Source organism: Salmo trutta, chromosome 21 (assembly GCF_901001165.1).
Source record: "Salmo trutta chromosome 21, fSalTru1.1, whole genome shotgun sequence".
Lineage (NCBI taxonomy): Eukaryota > Metazoa > Chordata > Actinopteri > Salmoniformes > Salmonidae > Salmo > Salmo trutta.
The window spans coordinates 6,144,263-6,163,280 of NC_042977.1; the positions used below are offsets into that span (position 1 = coordinate 6,144,263).

At 43.8% G+C, this 19,018-nt stretch overlaps 1 protein-coding gene across 5 annotated transcripts; it reads left to right on the forward strand.

Moving 5' to 3' along the window:
* The first annotated feature begins 1,889 nt into the window (after positions 1-1,889).
* Positions 1,890-18,713, forward strand: LOC115156572 (nucleolar transcription factor 1). Of its 5 annotated transcripts, none has more exons than XM_029704038.1 (20): positions 1,890-2,059; positions 5,299-5,383; positions 5,714-5,895; positions 6,085-6,168; positions 6,318-6,473; positions 6,736-6,800; positions 7,005-7,125; positions 7,270-7,380; positions 7,682-7,803; positions 8,163-8,304; positions 8,637-8,678; positions 8,800-8,913; positions 9,337-9,498; positions 9,826-9,954; positions 11,039-11,124; positions 14,997-15,186; positions 15,511-15,558; positions 17,091-17,234; positions 17,839-17,931; positions 18,136-18,713. In XM_029704038.1, exons 2-20 carry the CDS (start codon positions 5,323-5,325, stop codon positions 18,211-18,213), a joined length of 2,130 nt encoding a protein of 709 aa, XP_029559898.1. In that variant the 5' UTR covers positions 1,890-2,059; positions 5,299-5,322; the 3' UTR covers positions 18,214-18,713. The 5 variants fall into 5 exon arrangements, with proteins under 5 accessions (XP_029559898.1, XP_029559896.1, XP_029559897.1 ...); XM_029704036.1 differs by having other exon boundaries at positions 1,891-2,059; positions 8,800-8,937; positions 17,842-17,931; XM_029704037.1 differs by having other exon boundaries at positions 1,891-2,059; positions 8,800-8,937; positions 9,826-9,936.
* Positions 18,714-19,018: the final 305 nt, after the last annotated feature.

Genomic DNA, 19,018 nt, shown 5'->3' on the forward strand with positions numbered 1-19,018 from the left:
AAGGGTTGGGGGCAACAATGGTAGCTAGCTAGCTGTACAATGGTAGACAGTCCCGCTTGTCGGGAACTGTTTTCCCGCAGTTCTGTTAACGCTTAGCCAGCTAGTCCTAAGGAGGACTCTGGTACACAACAAGTGGGAGGCAGGGACGACACTGTGTGCTAGCTAGTCAACTAGCAACCTAGCTAGCACACAGTGTCGCTTACTATCAAGCTAGGTAGTACACGGTGTCACCCAAGCCTCCCGCCTGCTATGCTATGCTAGTGGGAGGCGGGGACAACCAGTAGGCAGTGTCCTTCGCTCCCGCCTGCTGTGTACCAGAGAAATCTGAAACTAGCATGTTAGCACACGGTGTCGCCAACTAGCCCATGGTGTCGCCCCAGCCTCCCTCCTGTAGTGCTAGTGGGAGGTGCGGGCGACCGGTAGACAGTGTCCTTCCCCCCCGCTGGCCGGGCACTGTTTTCCCGCAGTTCTGTTAATGTAACCGATGTGAAATGGCTAGTTAGTTAGCGGTGGTGCGCGCTAATAGCGTTTCAATCGGTGACGTCACTCGCTCTGAGACTTGAAGTAGGGTTTCCCCTTGTGTTGCAAGGGCCGTGGCTCTTGTGGCGCGATGGGTAACGAGGGGCGTGGGTGTCAGTCGTTGATGTGTGCAAGGGTCCCTGGTTCGAGCCCGGGTTGGGGCGAAGAGAGGGACGGGAACCTACACTGTTACATTAACAATGGCAGGAGTGAAGGACACTGTGTTCTAGTTTAGCCAGCTAGTCCTAAGGAGGACTCCGGTACGGGGCAAAACCGCGTGCTAACTATTAAGCTGCTGTGCCCCGCCTGTCGAGTTTTCTCCAGGAGGCGGGGGCAACATATATGGCATTGTGTGCTAGCTAGCAAGCTAGCACACGGTGTCGCAGCCTCCCGCCTGCTGTGCTGACATGAAGCAGGGGCGACCGGTAGTGTCCTTCGCCCTCGTATGTCGAGGGTGAGGGCAGGTTGGAGCGAAGGACACTGTCTACCGGTGAAAAAACTCTGATACTTTTATTGCCCTTTTGACCCACATTCAAAAGTGTTGTGCTTGTGGGGAGGGGGGGACAATGGGGCGATCAGGGTGGGTGTTCTTGCACAAACCAATGGGATAGTCGACATGGGGGTGCTCATGAAGGAACCAATTGGATGCTCAAGAGGAATGCTCCGAATTGCGGGCTGCAGTTGCACTGGGTGCTCGAGGGGGGGCGTTCATGCAGGATCCAAGGGGGAGGGTGCTCGTAAAGGTGACACAATGGGACTCTAAGATCACATGCAGGAACGCCCTGAATTGCTGGCTGCAGTTGCAGACTATTGGTGTTGGTAGCCTACTGAGGAAAAAGTGAAGTATGTCCATTGTCTAGAGTTGTCATTTCAGAATAGGCATTAGCAAACAAGACCTTGGATATTATCAGGACACATGCATGCAAATATATGGCTTGCTACTGCTATAAGGCTATAGGCTCCTTGAACGTTTCATTTATTTTCCCTTGCCTTTCGAATCCGAGCCTTGAATGAAACTTTCCATCCATCCTTGGATCGCTCAAGTCCCATTGTGGCTTGTTATTCCGAGGATAGGCTAATCGGTTTAGCACGTCATGGACTCTGGCTAAAATGAAGGGGGTGGCAGATAAATGTCTAGTTACAATTACGTATTTTAAATAATAACACACTATTGATAATCACTATAAGAATAAAATACAATCATGAATTGTCAACAAATATTGAAATGATTTTAAATTGATAAAATGTGTAAACTAAATGCGTTATTCATTAAAGATATTACAGAACCACAATCAAACAATTTCTTATGAAATACTGCCGTCTTTGTCTCCTTTTTTCTCGCATGTTTTCCCTTGGAGTTCCTCCCCCTGCGGCGCTGGGCGGGGTTTCATACCGAAACAGACGCTTCTTTTGTCGGATCCGTTTCAACCTGACTCCCTGGTGTTTACGGCTGAAAAATAGACACTTAAACAGCCCTAAAATAATTAACACGAATACCTTGATTTTTAGTATCAACGCTGGTTTCTAACTGTCACGAAAGGTGAGTGAAAAGTTGTGTTTTGACGACGTTATAAGCGATTTTCAAGTCGTGTCTCCCCCAGTCTTTGTAACACTCATGGCGGCTCTGCAGTGAGAGCTTTGGGGCAAGAGCAAACAGATGCGCCCGCTCGCGTATCTGTTTTTCAGGAAATCCTCACTTTATAAGCGTTTCTGAAATGTGCACTTACTCTTTTTGGTAGCTTATAAAACCACATTGACAGTTAATTGTACAATCTCCTCCAAATTATACCATTAAAACGACTTTTCACAAAATAACGAATTATACTACCAAAATGCACGTGTCCTACACATCCAGGCTGCTAATAAGAAATTAAGTCGACTGAGCGTTTTTTTATTTAACATTTCGTTGTATAATATATTATTTTCAAAAATGTGTTTTGGTAAGAATACTTTTCGTGCCAGCGGAAGCTGCGTTTTGACTCCTGCCGGAGTAGGGCGCCATTACTGGGGTAGAAAGCAGAAAACGGTCGGTGTTCCCAAGACAAATTTACAAGGCTATGAGTAGCCTTGACTCAAAAATAGAAGTACATTACATTAACAATGCCACGGCCCCTCGAAATATTTGAATGCAGTATATGATGAGCATTGTATATATTTTCATAGTTTTAGGCTGTTAAAAGATATTCCCAAAATGTATCGGTAGATGTGAAATGCATGCATGTGGCAAGTTTTTTTTGTGTGCAATGTATGCCTATGTTTTCGAATAAGTTTGGAGGATCTGTTGTGTGTTCCGAAGTTTGACCTTGTGAGCGGGCCATAACACTAGCCTATACACCGAGAAAGCGGCGCCTCGGTCGGGTGCACAGCTGCGCCACCGAGCGGGGGTAGTCGCGCACTTTCTGGCAGTTCGATTCAGCCCGCCGCCATGGAATGTTAAAGCTGTTCCAACATTCTATTCCCTTCTCTAAAACGCTCCCTCCGCCTAGGCTATCTACCAAGGCTAGCCTATATACCAAACCAGTCGCGGTTAGTTAGGCATTCGGTCAGGGGCCTGATGAAAATAAGCAGAAAAAGGCCAGCTTGGCCGCGGAACTAATCGGCCCCTAGCCCCTGATCATGACTCCGTGCCATTACATATTGTCATTGGACCTAGGTGTCTTCTGTACGGGAGTTATGTTAAGAGCCCTGTAGCTTGGTCTGAACATTAACACACGCTTGCGGTACAGTTCTGGAAGCATAAGGACCTTATTTTCATATCTGCAATAAAAAATAGTTCTGCTGCCATTGAAAAACCACACGATGAAACAATACATTGATCGGTCCTACAATTATCATATTGTGTGCCACTGCCCTGAAGTAGGCTACGCAATGTTGTTCTCTCATATGATAAAGGTTGGATGGATAGGATGGACTTGGGCCGAGGGTCCATGTAACGCTTATTAGTCTAATGATCTAATACACTCAGGTTTGATATGTTAGTTTCAATTTCTTAAGTTCTCTATTTTCTGATCCACTTGTTTAAATTGAATAATATAAAGCAGTATTTAATTGATACATTTTCTACACTGTAAAATTGAGATTATGATATTGTTTTGATAATTTAGAAAATTATCTTTATTCCTTTGAAAATGAAGGGTACTGTCACTGACTGCGAAGACATGGAGTTGTGTGCATCAGTCCCTACAGGCTTCCCTTCAAATTCACTACAATGTTATCCTCAATCCCCTGCATATGCCAACACCTTGCATAGAGAATCTAACAGCTAGGCCTAGCCAATATGTCGAAATGGATGGTTCATTTACAAATCTGCCTAATGACATGGTGTTTTACGTACAATTCCAATGAAGTAGCCCAATAGGCCTAAACGTATTATCTTGTGAATGTAGCCTGATGCACGGATTGTGTCGAAGGATTGTGGAGACGATGCCCCTGTTTTGGGATAACCTATGCAGCCTTCATTCCTCCCATCCTTGAAGACATCACCGATAGATGCGTGAAAATAGATTTTATGCAAGGCTACCAAGTCATGTCAGATCAGTGATTATTTCTATGATCATTGGTCACCAGTGATCATATATATATATATATATATATATATATCTCAGCAAAAAAAGAAACATTCTCTCACTGTCAACAAACTTGTGAAAATATTTGTATGAACATAACACGATTCAACAAATGAGACATAAACTGAACAAGTTCCACAGACATGTGGACTTGAATTGCTTCTTTTCCCACAGACACGTTTGCAGATTATCCCTGCTTCACTCCTCACACAGCCGTTGGATAGGCCTATAATGCTGATATGCTATAGTCTAATTTACAGTCCCTTGCCCACTGTATCTTACAGGTAATGGGTACTCAATTTAGTGGGCTGCTGAAGGTTTTGTCTGGGTTTGGTGTATAATGGGCTGCAAAATAGCAGTGATGCAAATTTGGAGGGCAGGTCCATATAGGACATTATTTACTAAATAAACTAAAGTAAAAAAAGTAACAATAAAATAACAATTAACAAGGCTATATACAGGGGTTCTAGACTATGACTATGTAAGGTGTTCACCTAGGCTACGCAGTAGAACTTTGCAGCGAATTCGGAGGGCAGACTGACAGGGACTCAGTCCCAGGTCTCTTCGCGGTCAGTGACAGTGCAAAGAGTTTCTTCATTTGGTTGTGCTTATAACGCATCATGGCCGTTTTAAGAGTGTATGCCTATAGTCTGAAGTTGACCAAGGGGAAACCTGTGTGCACAGTGACGCCTGTTATACCAAACATTAGGAACACCCCCTGGCAACTGTGCATGGCCTATTGGTTAGCCTACTTGTAGTAAAGACGTTTCACCTTCTACAGCTGAATAATTGGCACGACGTGCACCCTCTCCGTGTCAATGTTTTTGAACATATTTAGTCGTGGACATAACCATAGGATAACGTATTAGAACCCGTGGTTGGAACGTCAAAAGTCAGTTCTTGAATTTGAGAAATCTTGTGTAGATCAATATCTTTACATATTGGAATATCTGCCTACATGTACAAATTACCTCAACTAACCTGTACCCTGCACACTGACTTGTACCGGTACCCCCTGTATATAGCCTCGTTATTGTTATTTTATTGTGTTACTTTTTTATATTTTTTTTACTTTAGTTTATTTGGTCAATGTTTTCTTAACTCTTCTTGAACTGCACTGTTGCTTAAAGGCTTGTAGGTTAAGCATTTCACGGCAAGGTCTACACGTATTCGGCACATGTGACAAATAAAGCTTGATTTGATTTTGTGGTAGGAATCGGGTCAGTTGAGCTGCACCATGAACGGCAGCAGCAGTGTGCCCTCTGCCTCCCAGACCATTCAGATAAAAACTGAGCCAGGTAGGCCAAATAATCAAACTACCATTCATCAACCACAAGCTATATTATTTCTTCTATATTATTTCTTATTTTTTCAATTTGGGTGTATCCTTCCTTCATGCTTATGTAATTAGATATAGGAGTATGTTTTTATCTTGTAATATTGTGTTGAATTCTGGTTGACTTTGAAAGATCAATGTGTTTGACATTTACTTAGGTATGTCTGTCAGTTGTTTATCTATTCCAGGGTCAGCTTGAGGTTTATTGTGTCTACTAAAGGGGCCAGTCCTAACAAATGAAACACATGCTCTTTGATGTTGCTTGATGGTTGTGTGTTTGTCTATGTTTTAGTTGTGGATGCATGGAGTAAGGAGGACTGCCTCACTCTTTTGGAGAGGATTCAGAGCCTGTTGCCTGATGGTGATGCCATGAAATACAAAACCACAGAGTCCCACTTTGACTGGGAGAAGGTCTGCTTCGGAGACTTTACTGGCGACATGTGCAAACAGAAGTGGGCGAAGGTGTCTACTGAGGTTAGCCAATCACAATTTCAGCCAATCACAAAAGCAGAACATCTATTTTCTGTGTTGAATCTGTGGAGGGAAGAGTGTCACAGAAATTGCAGAAAAAAATGTCTGTGGTCTCTATCTACTGGCAAAATGGCACTATGAAAATGTTTACAACAGAATTTCCATTTTTTATCTATTTGATACTGTCTTCAGGTGCGGAAGTTTAGGACTATGACAGAGCTCATAGTTGACGTCATTGAGTTTGTGAAGAACCCTTACAAAGGGAAGAAATTGAAGGTAAAGACTCAGATTATACCTTGTACTCATGACATTCCATGAAATACTAGGGTTATTTGGAGGAGAAGACTTGATCATTCACAATACTGTTGCCAATCTCACGCCTGCTACCATATGAATGACAATTATTCTGTTTTCCACCCTATTAGACACACCCAGACTTCCCAAAGAAACCCCTTACACCGTATTTCCGGTTCTTTATGGAGAAGCGAGCTAAGTACGCCAAGATCCACCCGGAGATGAGCAACCTTGACCTCACCAAGATTCTGTCCAAGAAATACAAGGAGCTCCCAGACAAGAAAAAGGTGATGGTCAACTCTGCCATGCTCTTTCATTATGCCTTTGGGATAATCTTTATTTAATTCAAAGCCGCTCTCGCATCTAAACATGACATCACTGTATAGAAAACTGAGTGGTTTGTGAATACACTTACCTGAACTAATTACTTAATTTTCTTGCTTCAGATTTGATAGCTTTCTGTACAGCTATACTTCTTCAATTGTAGCAGCTCTGTTAGTTTTTCAGTTAATAGCTAATTGACTGAGGGTTACTCTCTGTTCCCCACAGCAAAAGTACATCACAGAGTTTCAGCGAGAGAAGGAGTCCTTTGAGAAGAATATGGCCCGATTCAAGTGAGTGGCATTTTCTGTCTCGTTCAAGCCGGTTAACAAGTTACTTAGTGTTCAGTGGCCAAATTAACTTCCTCTGCTGAATAATAACCAACACTTTCCAAAGCTGACTAATTTCCCTTGAAAAAACACGCAAGTGATCACTCCTCTATCTGTTTGTTGAAAGTGTATACCACCCATAACGTCTTTGCTCTTGTTCACGTCCAGAGAGGACCACCCGGAGTTGATAGAGGAGAGAAAGAAGTCGGACCTCCCTGAGAAGCCCAAGACGCCCCAGCAGCTGTGGTACAACCATGAGAAGAAGACCTACATGAAGCTCCACCCTGATGTGAGTGTTTGCAGAGGACCCATCCAGCTAAGTCTGGGATTTCACTGATTGGAACTGTTGAGTGTTGTGCTTCAAAAGAAAATGTCCCTGTTGGAATCCTTTGTGGTGAATGATGAATGCCTTTCCTTTCTCTGGGGTTACCAGGTGAGCCAAAAGGAGCTGAAGGAGGCTCTAAGAAGACAGTGGTCCCAGCTCTCAGACAAGAAGAGACTAAAATGGATCAGCAAGGCCCTGGAGCTGCAGAAAGACTATGCGGTAAGAGGTTAGAGGTGAAGGGTCAAGAGTAAATATTCAATAGTATAGCACCTTATCAGGACACAACTTGGTAATCCTTTACTACCTTTTCCTGGTAGAGTAAACCAGCACATTTTCCACTTCATCATGTGTGATATACACTGCCTAGAGAGTAACATGCACATTCTAAATAAATAGTATTTAATCCCTTTTCGAAAGTCACAATCGATTACAATTTCACAGATTAAGTCTTGATGAGGAAATTGTCCATCATTTCTCATTGTCAACCAAAACGTTTGATTGAATCTATGGTTCTCTACAGGGTAGTATGAAGGTCTACCAAGAGGCCCATCCAGATGCTGAAGAGCACGTCAAGTCCGTCCTCACCAAAGCTGAGCGGCAGCTCAAGGACAAGTTTGACGGCAGGCCAACCAAACCACCGCCGTAAGTTGCTTGATCGGAGTCACATTATTTGAATGAAAGACCAGTGGGCAAGTGGAGAGAGGGTAGAAGAATGTATAGGGGCACAGAAAAGCGACTGAGGTGGCGCTCAAACCCCCCGTCGCCAGGAAATATGTGGTCCAGTGTCGGCAGCGCTACCACTGCCAGACCCCTGTGGTCTCTAGGCAGTTCTGTAAAGACCAAAATTGATTTTTGCCCTCATTTTTTTTATCCAGAGATTATGGGTAGGAGATCCTTTATTTATTTGCAAACAGTAAGTTAGCTCTTGGTTTCTGTGGGGTTTAAAGACCTGTGGTGTAGTTGAATTCTATGGCGCTGAGCTAATGGTTTTCGGTCTTCAGGAACGGTTACTCCCTATACTGTGCCGAGCTGATGGTGAACATGAAGGATGTTCCCAGTACGGAGCGCATGGTGCTGTGCAGTAAGCAGTGGAAGATGATGACACAGAAGGAGAAGGACATGTTTCAGAAACGCTGCGAGCAGGTCAGTCTTGTTCAGCTCTGTTCATGAGGAAATGCAATGAAACACCAGTATTTTCCTCTTTCATTTCATAAACAAGTCCTGGACTAGGTCCTCTGCTTCTTTTTAATAGCTGCTTCAAGTATTTTGGCCTCTATTGGTTTCAATTGTTTGTTTTTTGCTGCCATGTCATGCTGCTTCTGGGAAACCTTGCAGAAAATATAGAGAAATACCTGTTTATAGCTGTAGAAGTGTTGTGAAGGTTTGAAAGGGTTTCTGTCATGATAAAAGTTTGTCATTCACAAATCTGAGCAATGCTCTTTCTTTCACCCTGCTGCTGGTGTTTCTGGCTACAGAAAAAGAAGCAGTATGAAATTGACCTACAGAGGTTTCTAGAGGTAAGTAGAACTGAATATAACCATATCCGTAGTACTGTACATATCACACTACACATGCTTAGCTGACCTGAGTTTTAGAAGTGGAAGTCTATGAAAGCCTCTGTCGGTTCTGTTTCCCCAGAGTCTCCCGGAGGAGGAGAGGGACCGCGTGATGACGGAGGAGAAGCTGGGGGGCTCGCGGCTTGGCGTGGGGGCTGCTGGCAGCCCGCATGGAGCCAAGTCCCCCTCTGCCAAGGTGGGTCTCACAAAACTACAACAGGTATGTCACCACCTATCAGCCACTTGGCAAGTTGGGATATAGCTTTTTAAGTTACAGTAAATGCTTTTTTCACCTGGTCAGTCACAAGTAAGGTTTACTAAGTATTTCATATGTTGGATCATGGGGATGTTTGAGCTGTTAAGATACAGTGAGGGTGGGTCGTTTACATTTTAAAGCAGTGGAGGCTGGTGGAAGGAGCTATAGGAGGACGGGTTTATTGTAATAGAAAAATGGAACAGTCTCAAACATAGTTTGATATTGTTCCATTTATTCCATTACAATGAGCACGTCCTCCTATTTATCCTCCCACTAGCCTCCTCTGTTTTAAAGGTGTACTAAGTACACAATGTATATGTCACCTGCATTGACGCCAGGTTTGTCTCTATTGCATTCCTTCAGGAGTGCTGTCGCGAAGCTGAGCTGGAGCACTGGGTGCACGCTGGCCTGACGGCGAAAGAGAAGCGCGACGGCAAGAAGAGGACCAAAATCCCTGAGACGCCCAAGACTGCCGAGGAGATGTGGCAACAGAGCATCATAGGAGACTACCTGGCCAAGTACAGGGTGAGAGCAACATTTTGTGTCCGCAAAACAGCCCTAGATAAAAACATTTTTTTATAAACTCTAGGTCCATAAACATTTTTATAGTTTTCTATTTGGTTTTAGTGTTTCACATTTATATTAAAGTAGTTATCTTTCCCAACAACATAACTTAAAAAAAAATTGAAACACGGTATACCTTGGTGGGTCAAATCAGATTGGCTCGTGGGCCAGTTGTGGCCTCGGGCCGCCAGTTGAAGACCCCTGCCGTACTGCATCTAGGGATGCGCTTTAATCCATACAGAGCTAAGGTGGGATAACAATTCTGTGTCCCGTGTCTTGTGGTTACAGAGTGACCGCAAGAAGGCCCAGAGTGCCATGGAGTCTGCTTGGAAGGCCATGGAGAAGAAGGAGAAGATCCCGTGGATCAAGAAGGCGGCTGATGACCAGAAGCGATACGAGGTTCAGTACCGGCCCGTGGTCAGTGACCAGACGTTTTGACCGCTGTCTTCTTCGGTTGTGCTGAAGAAATGTCAAAATGTTGGTTGCCCTCCCCACCCCCTGCCCCTTCTCTTTCCTCTCTCTCCACCATCCCTCTTGGTCGCACACCCTCCTCCAAGCTACCCCCGACGGAGAGTGGAGTTGGTGGATCCATCCCGTCTGAATGCATTTGAGTGATCTCAGTTTTTCTCGTTCTTCTTTGTTTCTTCTGCTTTCTGCCATTGTACCAGAGTCTTGACATTTGTGTGTTTGTTTGCTGGATGTCACTGTTTGCACACTGTTGAAGTATGTAATGTGAGGGCCTCCCGAGTGGCACAGTGGTTTAAGGCACTGCATCGCAGTTGCTAGCTGTGCTACTAGAGATCCTGGTTCGAGTCCAGGGTCTGTCGCAGCCGGCCGTGACCTGGAGACCCATGGGGTGGCGCACAATTAGCCCAGCTTCGTCTGGGTTAGGGGAGGGTTTGGCCGGCAAGGATGTCCTTGTCCCATCGCACTCTGGCGACTCCTGTGGCGGGCCTGGCGCAAGCACGCTGACACGGTCGCCAGGTGTACAGTGTTTCCTCCGACACATTGGTGTGACTGGCTTCCGGGTTAAGCAGGTATTGTGTCAAGAAGCGGTGTGGCTTGGTTGGGTTGTGTTTCGGAGGACGCATGGCTCTCGACCTTCGCCTCTCCCGAGTCCGTACGGGAGTTGCAGCGATGAGACAAGACTGTAACTACCAATTGGATGACATGGAATTGGGGAGAAAAAGGGGTAAAAAAAAGTATGTAATGTGTATTTCTATTGATTATCCATTCAACTGTCCCTGTGTGTAATTTTCATGAGCCATACCATTAACCATATTGCTCACCTGGGTCAAATACTTGATTTAATTTTCCCGATACAATGGAACCCTTGGGATAGTATTCCAAGTATTTGACATGTCCAGTACACCCAGGTGTGTGTGTGTGTGTGTGTGTGTGTGTGTGTGTGTGTGTGTGTGTGTGTGTGTGTGTGTGTGTGTGTGTGTGTGTGTGTGTGTGTGTGTGCGCTTGTGGTGTAATGACAGTTCTTGTCCCACAGAGGGAATTGTTGGAGTCTAGAACGCCCCAGTCAGGAGCAGGCCAGAGGAAACCCAAGTTTGAAGGGGAGCCCAAGAAGCCACCAGTGTGAGTATCCACACGCCGGCTCTTTTGAGTGTTATTGCTATTACTGGTGTCTTTTTATCATATGGTTTCTTTTCTTGGCTTATCCTGGCCCGTGTTCTTTTTCATTTTCTGTCTCTTTGCTCAGTCCCTTTTCCCCAAATGTCTTATTTTCTTATTTTTCCACACCCTGTCACTATCATTGTTTTGCTCATTTTTCATGTCGTTCACCGCCTTATTCAGGCATTTTATGTCTAGAAGCTCTTAGATTCACTTACTTTTGTGTGTTGCTAATTGTGTAGGTCCCTTGTATGTCCTTTTTATCAATTTATATAGTGCCTTCAGAAAGTATTCACACCCCTTGACTTTTTACACATTTTGGTGTTACAGCCTGAATTTAAAATGTTTTGAGTTTTTGTTCACTGGCTTACACACAATAGCACAAAATGTCAAAGTGGTTTTATGTTTTTCAAAATGAAAAGTTGATATGTCTTGAGTTAATAAGTATTCAACCCTTAAGTCAATAAGTTATTGCAAGCCTAAATAAGTTCAGGAGTAAAAATATGCTAAATAAGTTGCATGAACTCACTCTGTATGCAATAATAGTGTTTAACATGATTTTTGAATGACGACTTCATCTCTGTACCCCACACATAAAATTATCTGTAAGATCCCTCAGTCGAGCAGTGAATTTCAAACACAAAGAACAGGGAGGTTTTCCAATGCCTTGCAAAGAAGGGCACCTATTGGTAAATGGGTACAAATAAAAAAAAGCAGACATTGAATATCCCTTTGACCATGGTGAAGTTATTAATTTCACTTTGGATGGTGTATCAATTAACTTAGTCAATGCAAAGATACAGGCGTCCTTCCTAACTCCGTTGTCGGAGAGGAAGGAAACCGCTCAGGGATTTCACCATGAGGTCAAAGGTGACTTTAAAACAGTTAGAGTTGAAGGATGGGTCACCCATTGAGCATGTTTATTTTTGTCCAGTATACATATTTACAGTGCCTTCAGAAAGTATTCACACCCCTTGACTTTTTCCACATTTGGTTGTGTTACAAAGTGGGATTAAATGGATTTAATTGTAATATTTGGTCAACAATCTACACAAAATACTTGTGTAGATTGTTGACCAAATATTACAATTAAATCCATTTTAATCCCACTTTGTAACACAACCAAATGTGGAAAAAGTCAAGGGGTGTGAATACTTTCTGAAGGCACTGTAAATATGTATACTGGACAAAAATAAACGCAACATGCGACAATTTCAGACTTTATTGAGTGACAGTTCATATAAGGAAATCAGTCAATTGAAATAATAAATGGGGCCCTAATTTATGGATTTCAAATGACTGGGAATACAGATATACATCTGTTGGTCACAGATACCTTAAATATGTTTTTATCCAGTCAGTATCTGGGGTGACCAACATTTGCCTCATGCAGTGCGACACATCTCCTTCGCATAGAGTTGAACAGGCTGTTGATTGTGGCCTGTGGAATGTTGTCCCACTACTCTTTAATGGCTATGCGAAGTTGCTGGATATTGGAGGGAACTGGAACACACTGTCGATCCAGAGCATCCCAAACATGCTCAATGGGTGACATGTCTGGTGGGTATGCAGGCCATGGAAGAACTGGGATATTTTCAGCTTCCAGGAATTGTGTACCGATCCTTGTGACAAGGGGCCGTTTATTATCATGCTGTAACATGAGGTGATGGCGGCGGATGAATGGCACGACAATGGGCCTCAGGATCTCGTCATGGTATCTCTGTGCATTGAAATTGCCATTGATAAAAATGCAATTGTGTTCGTCTGTAGCTTATGCCGGCCCTTACCATGACCCCGCCGCCATCATGGGGCACTTTGTTCACAACGTTGACATCAGCAAACCGCTCGCCCACACGACGCCATACTGTACACGTAATCTGCGGTTGAGAGGCCGGTTGAACGCCAAATTCTGTAAAATTATGTTGGAGGCGGCTTGAATTAATATCAATTCTCTGGCAGCGGTTCTGGTGGACATTCCTGCAGTCAGCATGCCAATTGCACACTCCCTCAACTAGAGACATCTGTGCTGTGTGACAAAACTGGACAATTTAGAGTGGCTTTTTATTGTCCTATATTTGCAAAGGAAATTATCCCCCCTCCCTCGCAGGAGGCCTTTTGGTAGCCCGTCATTGTAAATAAGAATTTGTTCTTAACTAACTTGCCTAGTTAAATAAAATACAATTTTTAGAGAAATAAGCTTTTTGTGCATATGGAACATTTCTGGGATCTTTTATTTTAGCTCATGAAACATGGGACACTTTACATGTTGCGTTTTCATATTTTTGTTCAGTGTATTTAGATGGACCTATACCATTCCTTTGGTCATGGATTGCAGTTTGTATCAGGGATGCGACAAATGGACAACATTTAAACTGCAATTATTTTTTATTGTTTAAAGCTGCAATATGTAACTTTTTGGGCGACCCCACCAGATTCACACTTCTCATTGAAAGCAAGTCCAAAAAGCGGTAAATCTGTTCTATGTGCGCCATTTCTAAGCTTCCCGTTTTGAAGTTTAGTTTTTATGTCTTTTACTTTCGGTTTTGTACACCAGCTAAAAATACAATATTTTTGGTTATGGAAAATATATTTTACAGTGGTTTAGATGGCACAATTATTCTCTACACTATACTTGCTTGTTTTGTTACATAAACTGAAATTAGGCAAACTATTAGAATTTTTGCAACCAGGGAATGGCGGAGCGATTTCTGCTTAGTGCATCTTTAAAATAAGACATTTTCATTAAATTCCGTGTCAAATCATATTGCCTGGTGTGACCGCTAGGGGGCGGCATCTGGAATCTGCTTTGGGCAGGTGACATTTTATCCTGAAGACAACCGTTAATTCACGTTGACTTCCTTCCATTTCATTGTGTGCATTAGCGACTCGCAACAAAGAGTAAACAGCCAAGTGATCAGTTTCTCTTCTCCCTACATTCTCCTTTCCTTCCATTTACATTTCTCTCACTCAATTTCCATCTGACCAGTCTTGGCTAGGTTTATTTTAGGATTTTTTGCAAACTGCTATAGTGTGCCATTTTTAGAATAGGTTACAACCCACATAACCTTAGACAGGTTCCAGACTGAAATATGCAACAAAAACATTGTTTTGATGGAGGCAAATTGTGTATTCATTATTCTAGGGGCCTACTTTGTTTCATGTTTAACAAAATCCTGCCCACTAAGTTTAAACTCACAAATGAAACACAGGGCAAAATAAAACAAACACCAAATGTGGGTATTTACTGGTTAAAAGGGGAAGAATTGTAGCTTTCTAATGCTGCTAGCTGTATGTCTCGACTCCCACTATAAAGAGAATAACACCCCGTTGGAATGGGAGTAATGGTGAACAGTGATATTGATGAGAGACGCACCTTTCAGTAGCGCGAGTTGCGGCTCAAATGGGCTTGGCAGTCCTTCATTTGGCCACATATCAACTGCAATCATTTCTGTAATCGGCGCTTTGTATCTGTGGCAAATCATTTGAAAGATGCTGCATATCCCCTCTTACTAATATTTCAGCATTGTTGCGTTAGGTAGGCCTATTTTGTTAAATATTCCCCTTTATGATGAGGAGTGGGACCTGTTAGTGGTCATTTTGTGATAACTGCACTGTGATTTAAAAAAAAAAAAAATATAGATAGATAGATAGATAGATAGATAGATAGATTTTATTTTTTTAATTTATTCTGTTTAGGGATTTTTTTTCTTAATGTTAAGTATTACATTTAATTTAAATGTTCACACCTTTAGTTTGTATTGAGTGATCTGTGGATGTAATTAATCTTGAATTAAACCATTCTCCCCGTCGCTCTCTCCCTCTCTCTCTCTCTGCAGGAGCGGCTACCAGATGTTCTCCCAGGAGCTGCTGACCAACGGCGAGCTGAACCACTTCAGCCTGAAGGAGCGCATGGTGGAGATCGGCAAGCGCTGGCACAAGCTCAGCCAGAGTCACAAGGACAAGTACAAGAAGCTGGTGGAGGAGCTGCAGATTGAGTACAAGGCCGAGCTGGAGGCCTGGGTCAAGGTAAGGGAGGGTAATCTTTGGGGTCAAAGAATGACTATTTGTTAGGCAACTTTCTGAACAGTGGACACCGAAGGTCGCCTTGCCTGAAAATAATCAAATAAGCATTAAAATATCAAACAGAATGAGAGATCGCATAAGGAGACATTGAAAGAAGACGCAAACTTATAACCTGTGTTGTATTCTTCTAAAATCATTAAACAGTTGAAATGATAGATCAAATGTTAACATCAGAGGCTTTGGAAGAAATCAGTCTTAACAGAATTTATTTTGTCATTTCTTCCCCCTTACTATTTTTTTCATCTTTCTTTCTCTTTTCCCCTTCAGTCTCTCTCTCCCCAGGAGCGAGCGGTTTATAAAGAGTTCTCCACCACAGTGAGTTGCACTCTCTCAAATATGTTCTTGACATCCCAGTCAACCCTCATTCAACATAGTACTTCATATACAATGCCACAAACATGCATTCATGCTATAACCTTTCAAATCAAATTGTATTTGTTACATACGCCGAACACAGCAGGTGTAGACCTTACAGTGAAAGGCTTACTTACAAGCCCTTAACCAACAATGCAGTTAAGAAAAATAAGTGTCAAGTAAAAAATAGATAAATAAAAGTAACAAATAATTAAACAGCAGCAGTAAAATAACAATAGCGATGCTATATACAGGGGGTATAGTCAATGTGTGGGGGCACAGGTTGAGGTAATTGAGGTAATATGTTCATGTAGGTAGAGTTAAAGTGACTATGCGTAGACAGAGTAGCAGCAGCCTAAAAGAGCGGGGGATGGGGGGGGTTCAATGCAAATGGCCTGGGTTGCCCTTTGATTAGCTGTTCAGGAAAGGGGGATACCTAGTCAGTTGTAAAACTGAATGCCTTCAACTGAAATGTGTGTCCTGCATTTAACCCAACCCCTCTGAATCAGAGATGTGCGGGGGGCTGTCTTAATCGACACCCACTACTTCTCCGGCACCCGGGGAACTGCCTTGCTCAGGGGCAGAACAACTGATTTCTACCTTGTTGCTGGATCAAATCCCCGAGCTGACCTTTCGGTTACTGGTCCAACGTTCTAACCACTAGGCTACCTGCCGCCCCAGGAGTCTTATGGCTTGGGGGTAGAATCTGTTAAGAAGCCTTTTGGACCTAGACTAGGTGCTCCTGTCCCGCTTGCAGTGCGGTAGCAGAGAGAACAATCTATGACTAGGGTGGCTGGAGTCTTTGACCATTTTTAGGGCCTTCTTCTGACACCGCCTGGTATAGAGGTCCTGGATGGCAGGAAGCTTGGCCCCAGTGATGTACTGGGCTGTACGCACTACCCTCTGTAGTGCCTTGCGGTCGGAGGCCGAGCAGTTGCCATACCAGGCAGTGATGCAACCAGTCAGGATGCTCTTGATGGTGCAGCTGTAGAACTTCACACTTCTGCTATAACCTGTCATACTCCTGGTATAACCCCTAACACTAATGCTATAATAGTTGTATTCCCCATTCACATCCTTCATATGCCATAGCTACAGCTACTCTCTTCTCTGCAGCTGGAGTACTAAAAGCTGACACCAAATATATTTCATTTAGATGAAATTAAATTGCCTTGTTCTGTCTTTGTAGCCTGATGTGACTGCGATAGTGACTATCTGTATGCACAAGCGGGCATTTAACATTACTGCATTTGAATGGGGGAAAAAATGTAATCATATTAGCATCTAGCTACTAATCATCATTGCTTTGAACTTGAACCGTGTTTGTGTGCTGCCCACCCTCCATCTTTGCCGCCCTGTTCTTCCCTCTTCGTTCTCTCCCTCACCACCCACCCACCTTCTTCCATCCTCCTCCTAATTTTCCCTCCTTCCCAATCTCGCCTCCACCCGTCTCAATTGCCCCCCCCCCCCCCCCCCTTGCTCCCCCCATGCAGAAACGGCGGAGCACCACCAAGGCGCGGGGCGCCCAGGGGGCCAAGGTGTGTATGATGGCGACAGTGAAGGGGAAGGCGGTAGGTGCCAGAGCCGCAGCAGCAGGGGTCGGAGGGGGCAAGCGGGCCATGGCGTACCGGGCCAAGGTAACTCCGCCGCTCTCGCTAGACTGCTTCTCTTTCACACACAAGCATTAGTCACACTCACTCACTTACACACAGGCAGCGGCATGGGTGGTGGTCAGACTGTGGTACCCTGGGCTGTGTGTGTGGGCTCCTGCAATTTTAATGGTTTAGGATAAGTTAAAGCAGGGGTTCCCAAACTCGGTCCAGGGGCCCCCCCGGGCACTAAACAGTATAATTATTTGAATCAGCTGTGTAGTGCTAGGGCAAAACCCAAAATGTCAGGGGGCTCCCAGTACTGAGTTTGGGAAACCCTGAGTTAAGGTAGATCATCAAGACTTGGATTCCTCTGAGCTTTAGTAGTCCCTACTGTGATTAAGGCTCAGTCTGCGGCAGTTGGAGTATGACACTGGTTACTCTTACATGCTTTTACGTCAGTATGTTTTTAGTTTGTGTGTTTTAACCTGTTATCTTAGGGTGTTTGTGTGCGTGGTATTTGTTATGCTATCGTGTTTGTCCTGTAATTGTGTATTCCATGTGCTGTTATAAGTGTGTAGGCCGTGCACGCCTGTGTCCCATTCTGTAAACGTGTGAGTTTGCGGTAAAGGCGTGACCCTGTGCTCTCCAGCAGGATACGTCCGACTCGGACGAGGATGATAAGACGGACTCGTCAGACTCTGATGATGAAGAATCGTCCGGCAGCTCCGACAGCGACGATGAGGTAAACGGCACTATGCTTTAGTGTAGACTTGGGTCAAATACATAAGCAAAATATTCTAAAGTATTTGAGGTGTGCTTAGTTTACCTGAGTTTGCATTTTGAGTGATCTGATTGCCTAGTACAATGGAACCAATCGAATAGTCCAAACACAGCACTAATAGTAAAATGGATTTGACCCAGATGTTCTACTGTCTCTGTCCTCTAGAATGATGATGACGACGACCCATCCGAGGGCTCCAGCAGCTCTTCCTCAGAGGACAGCAGTGACTCGGACTCAGACTAGCCCCCCCCCCCCCCCAAATAGGAGGGGCTGTGCGGGACACACCTCCTCGCGAGTCAGGCGCAGTTACACCGGCGTCATCAAATCGCTCCCACCTCTTTCTCACAAGGAGAAATGAGACTGGAGAAAGCGAGACGAAATAAAAGGAATGGAAAAGTCATGCTCCCCCTGTTGACCTGGAGCACTTTTATTCAACTGGAACGAGATCTTTTACAGGGGCTTTGTTACACGTTCAATGCCTTTCTAGGTGTTTATTATGAACTTGTTGCGACATTTTCTTATTTTAAACTTAAGGAAATTTCTAATTAAAGCGGTTGAGGCTTTTATGTTTTTGAACAAGACTGGTTTCTACAGTTTTTGACTGGGAGGGGCATATTGAGGAGTTTGCCGTTTTTTTGTCGTTGGGTCTAACAGTCCGTGCAGAGGGAGGACTGTTGCTGCTTTCCCTCCATTGAAACATCCGGTCAAACCCTCTAAAATAAAATGCACTTTTTTGTCGTGAATTCTTCGTGTGATTTCAACCGTTAATTGATGTATATTTGATTGTACTGGATTTATAGAGCTTTAATGTAAGAAGTATGCTCAGCTCTGTTACTGACGGGGTAGGTTTGCAACCGAAATGGCAGCCTATTCCATATAGTACACAACTTCTAGCCATAACTTATGCTGCGTTCATAACCAAGTGGCACTTGAACGTGTACTTATTAGTGGGAAACTAGTCTCATCATCCCTGAGCTCTGACTTTTCACACATGCGGACCTCTGTCACCTAAGGAAATTACATGCTACAAAACGTAAATGCATCCAAC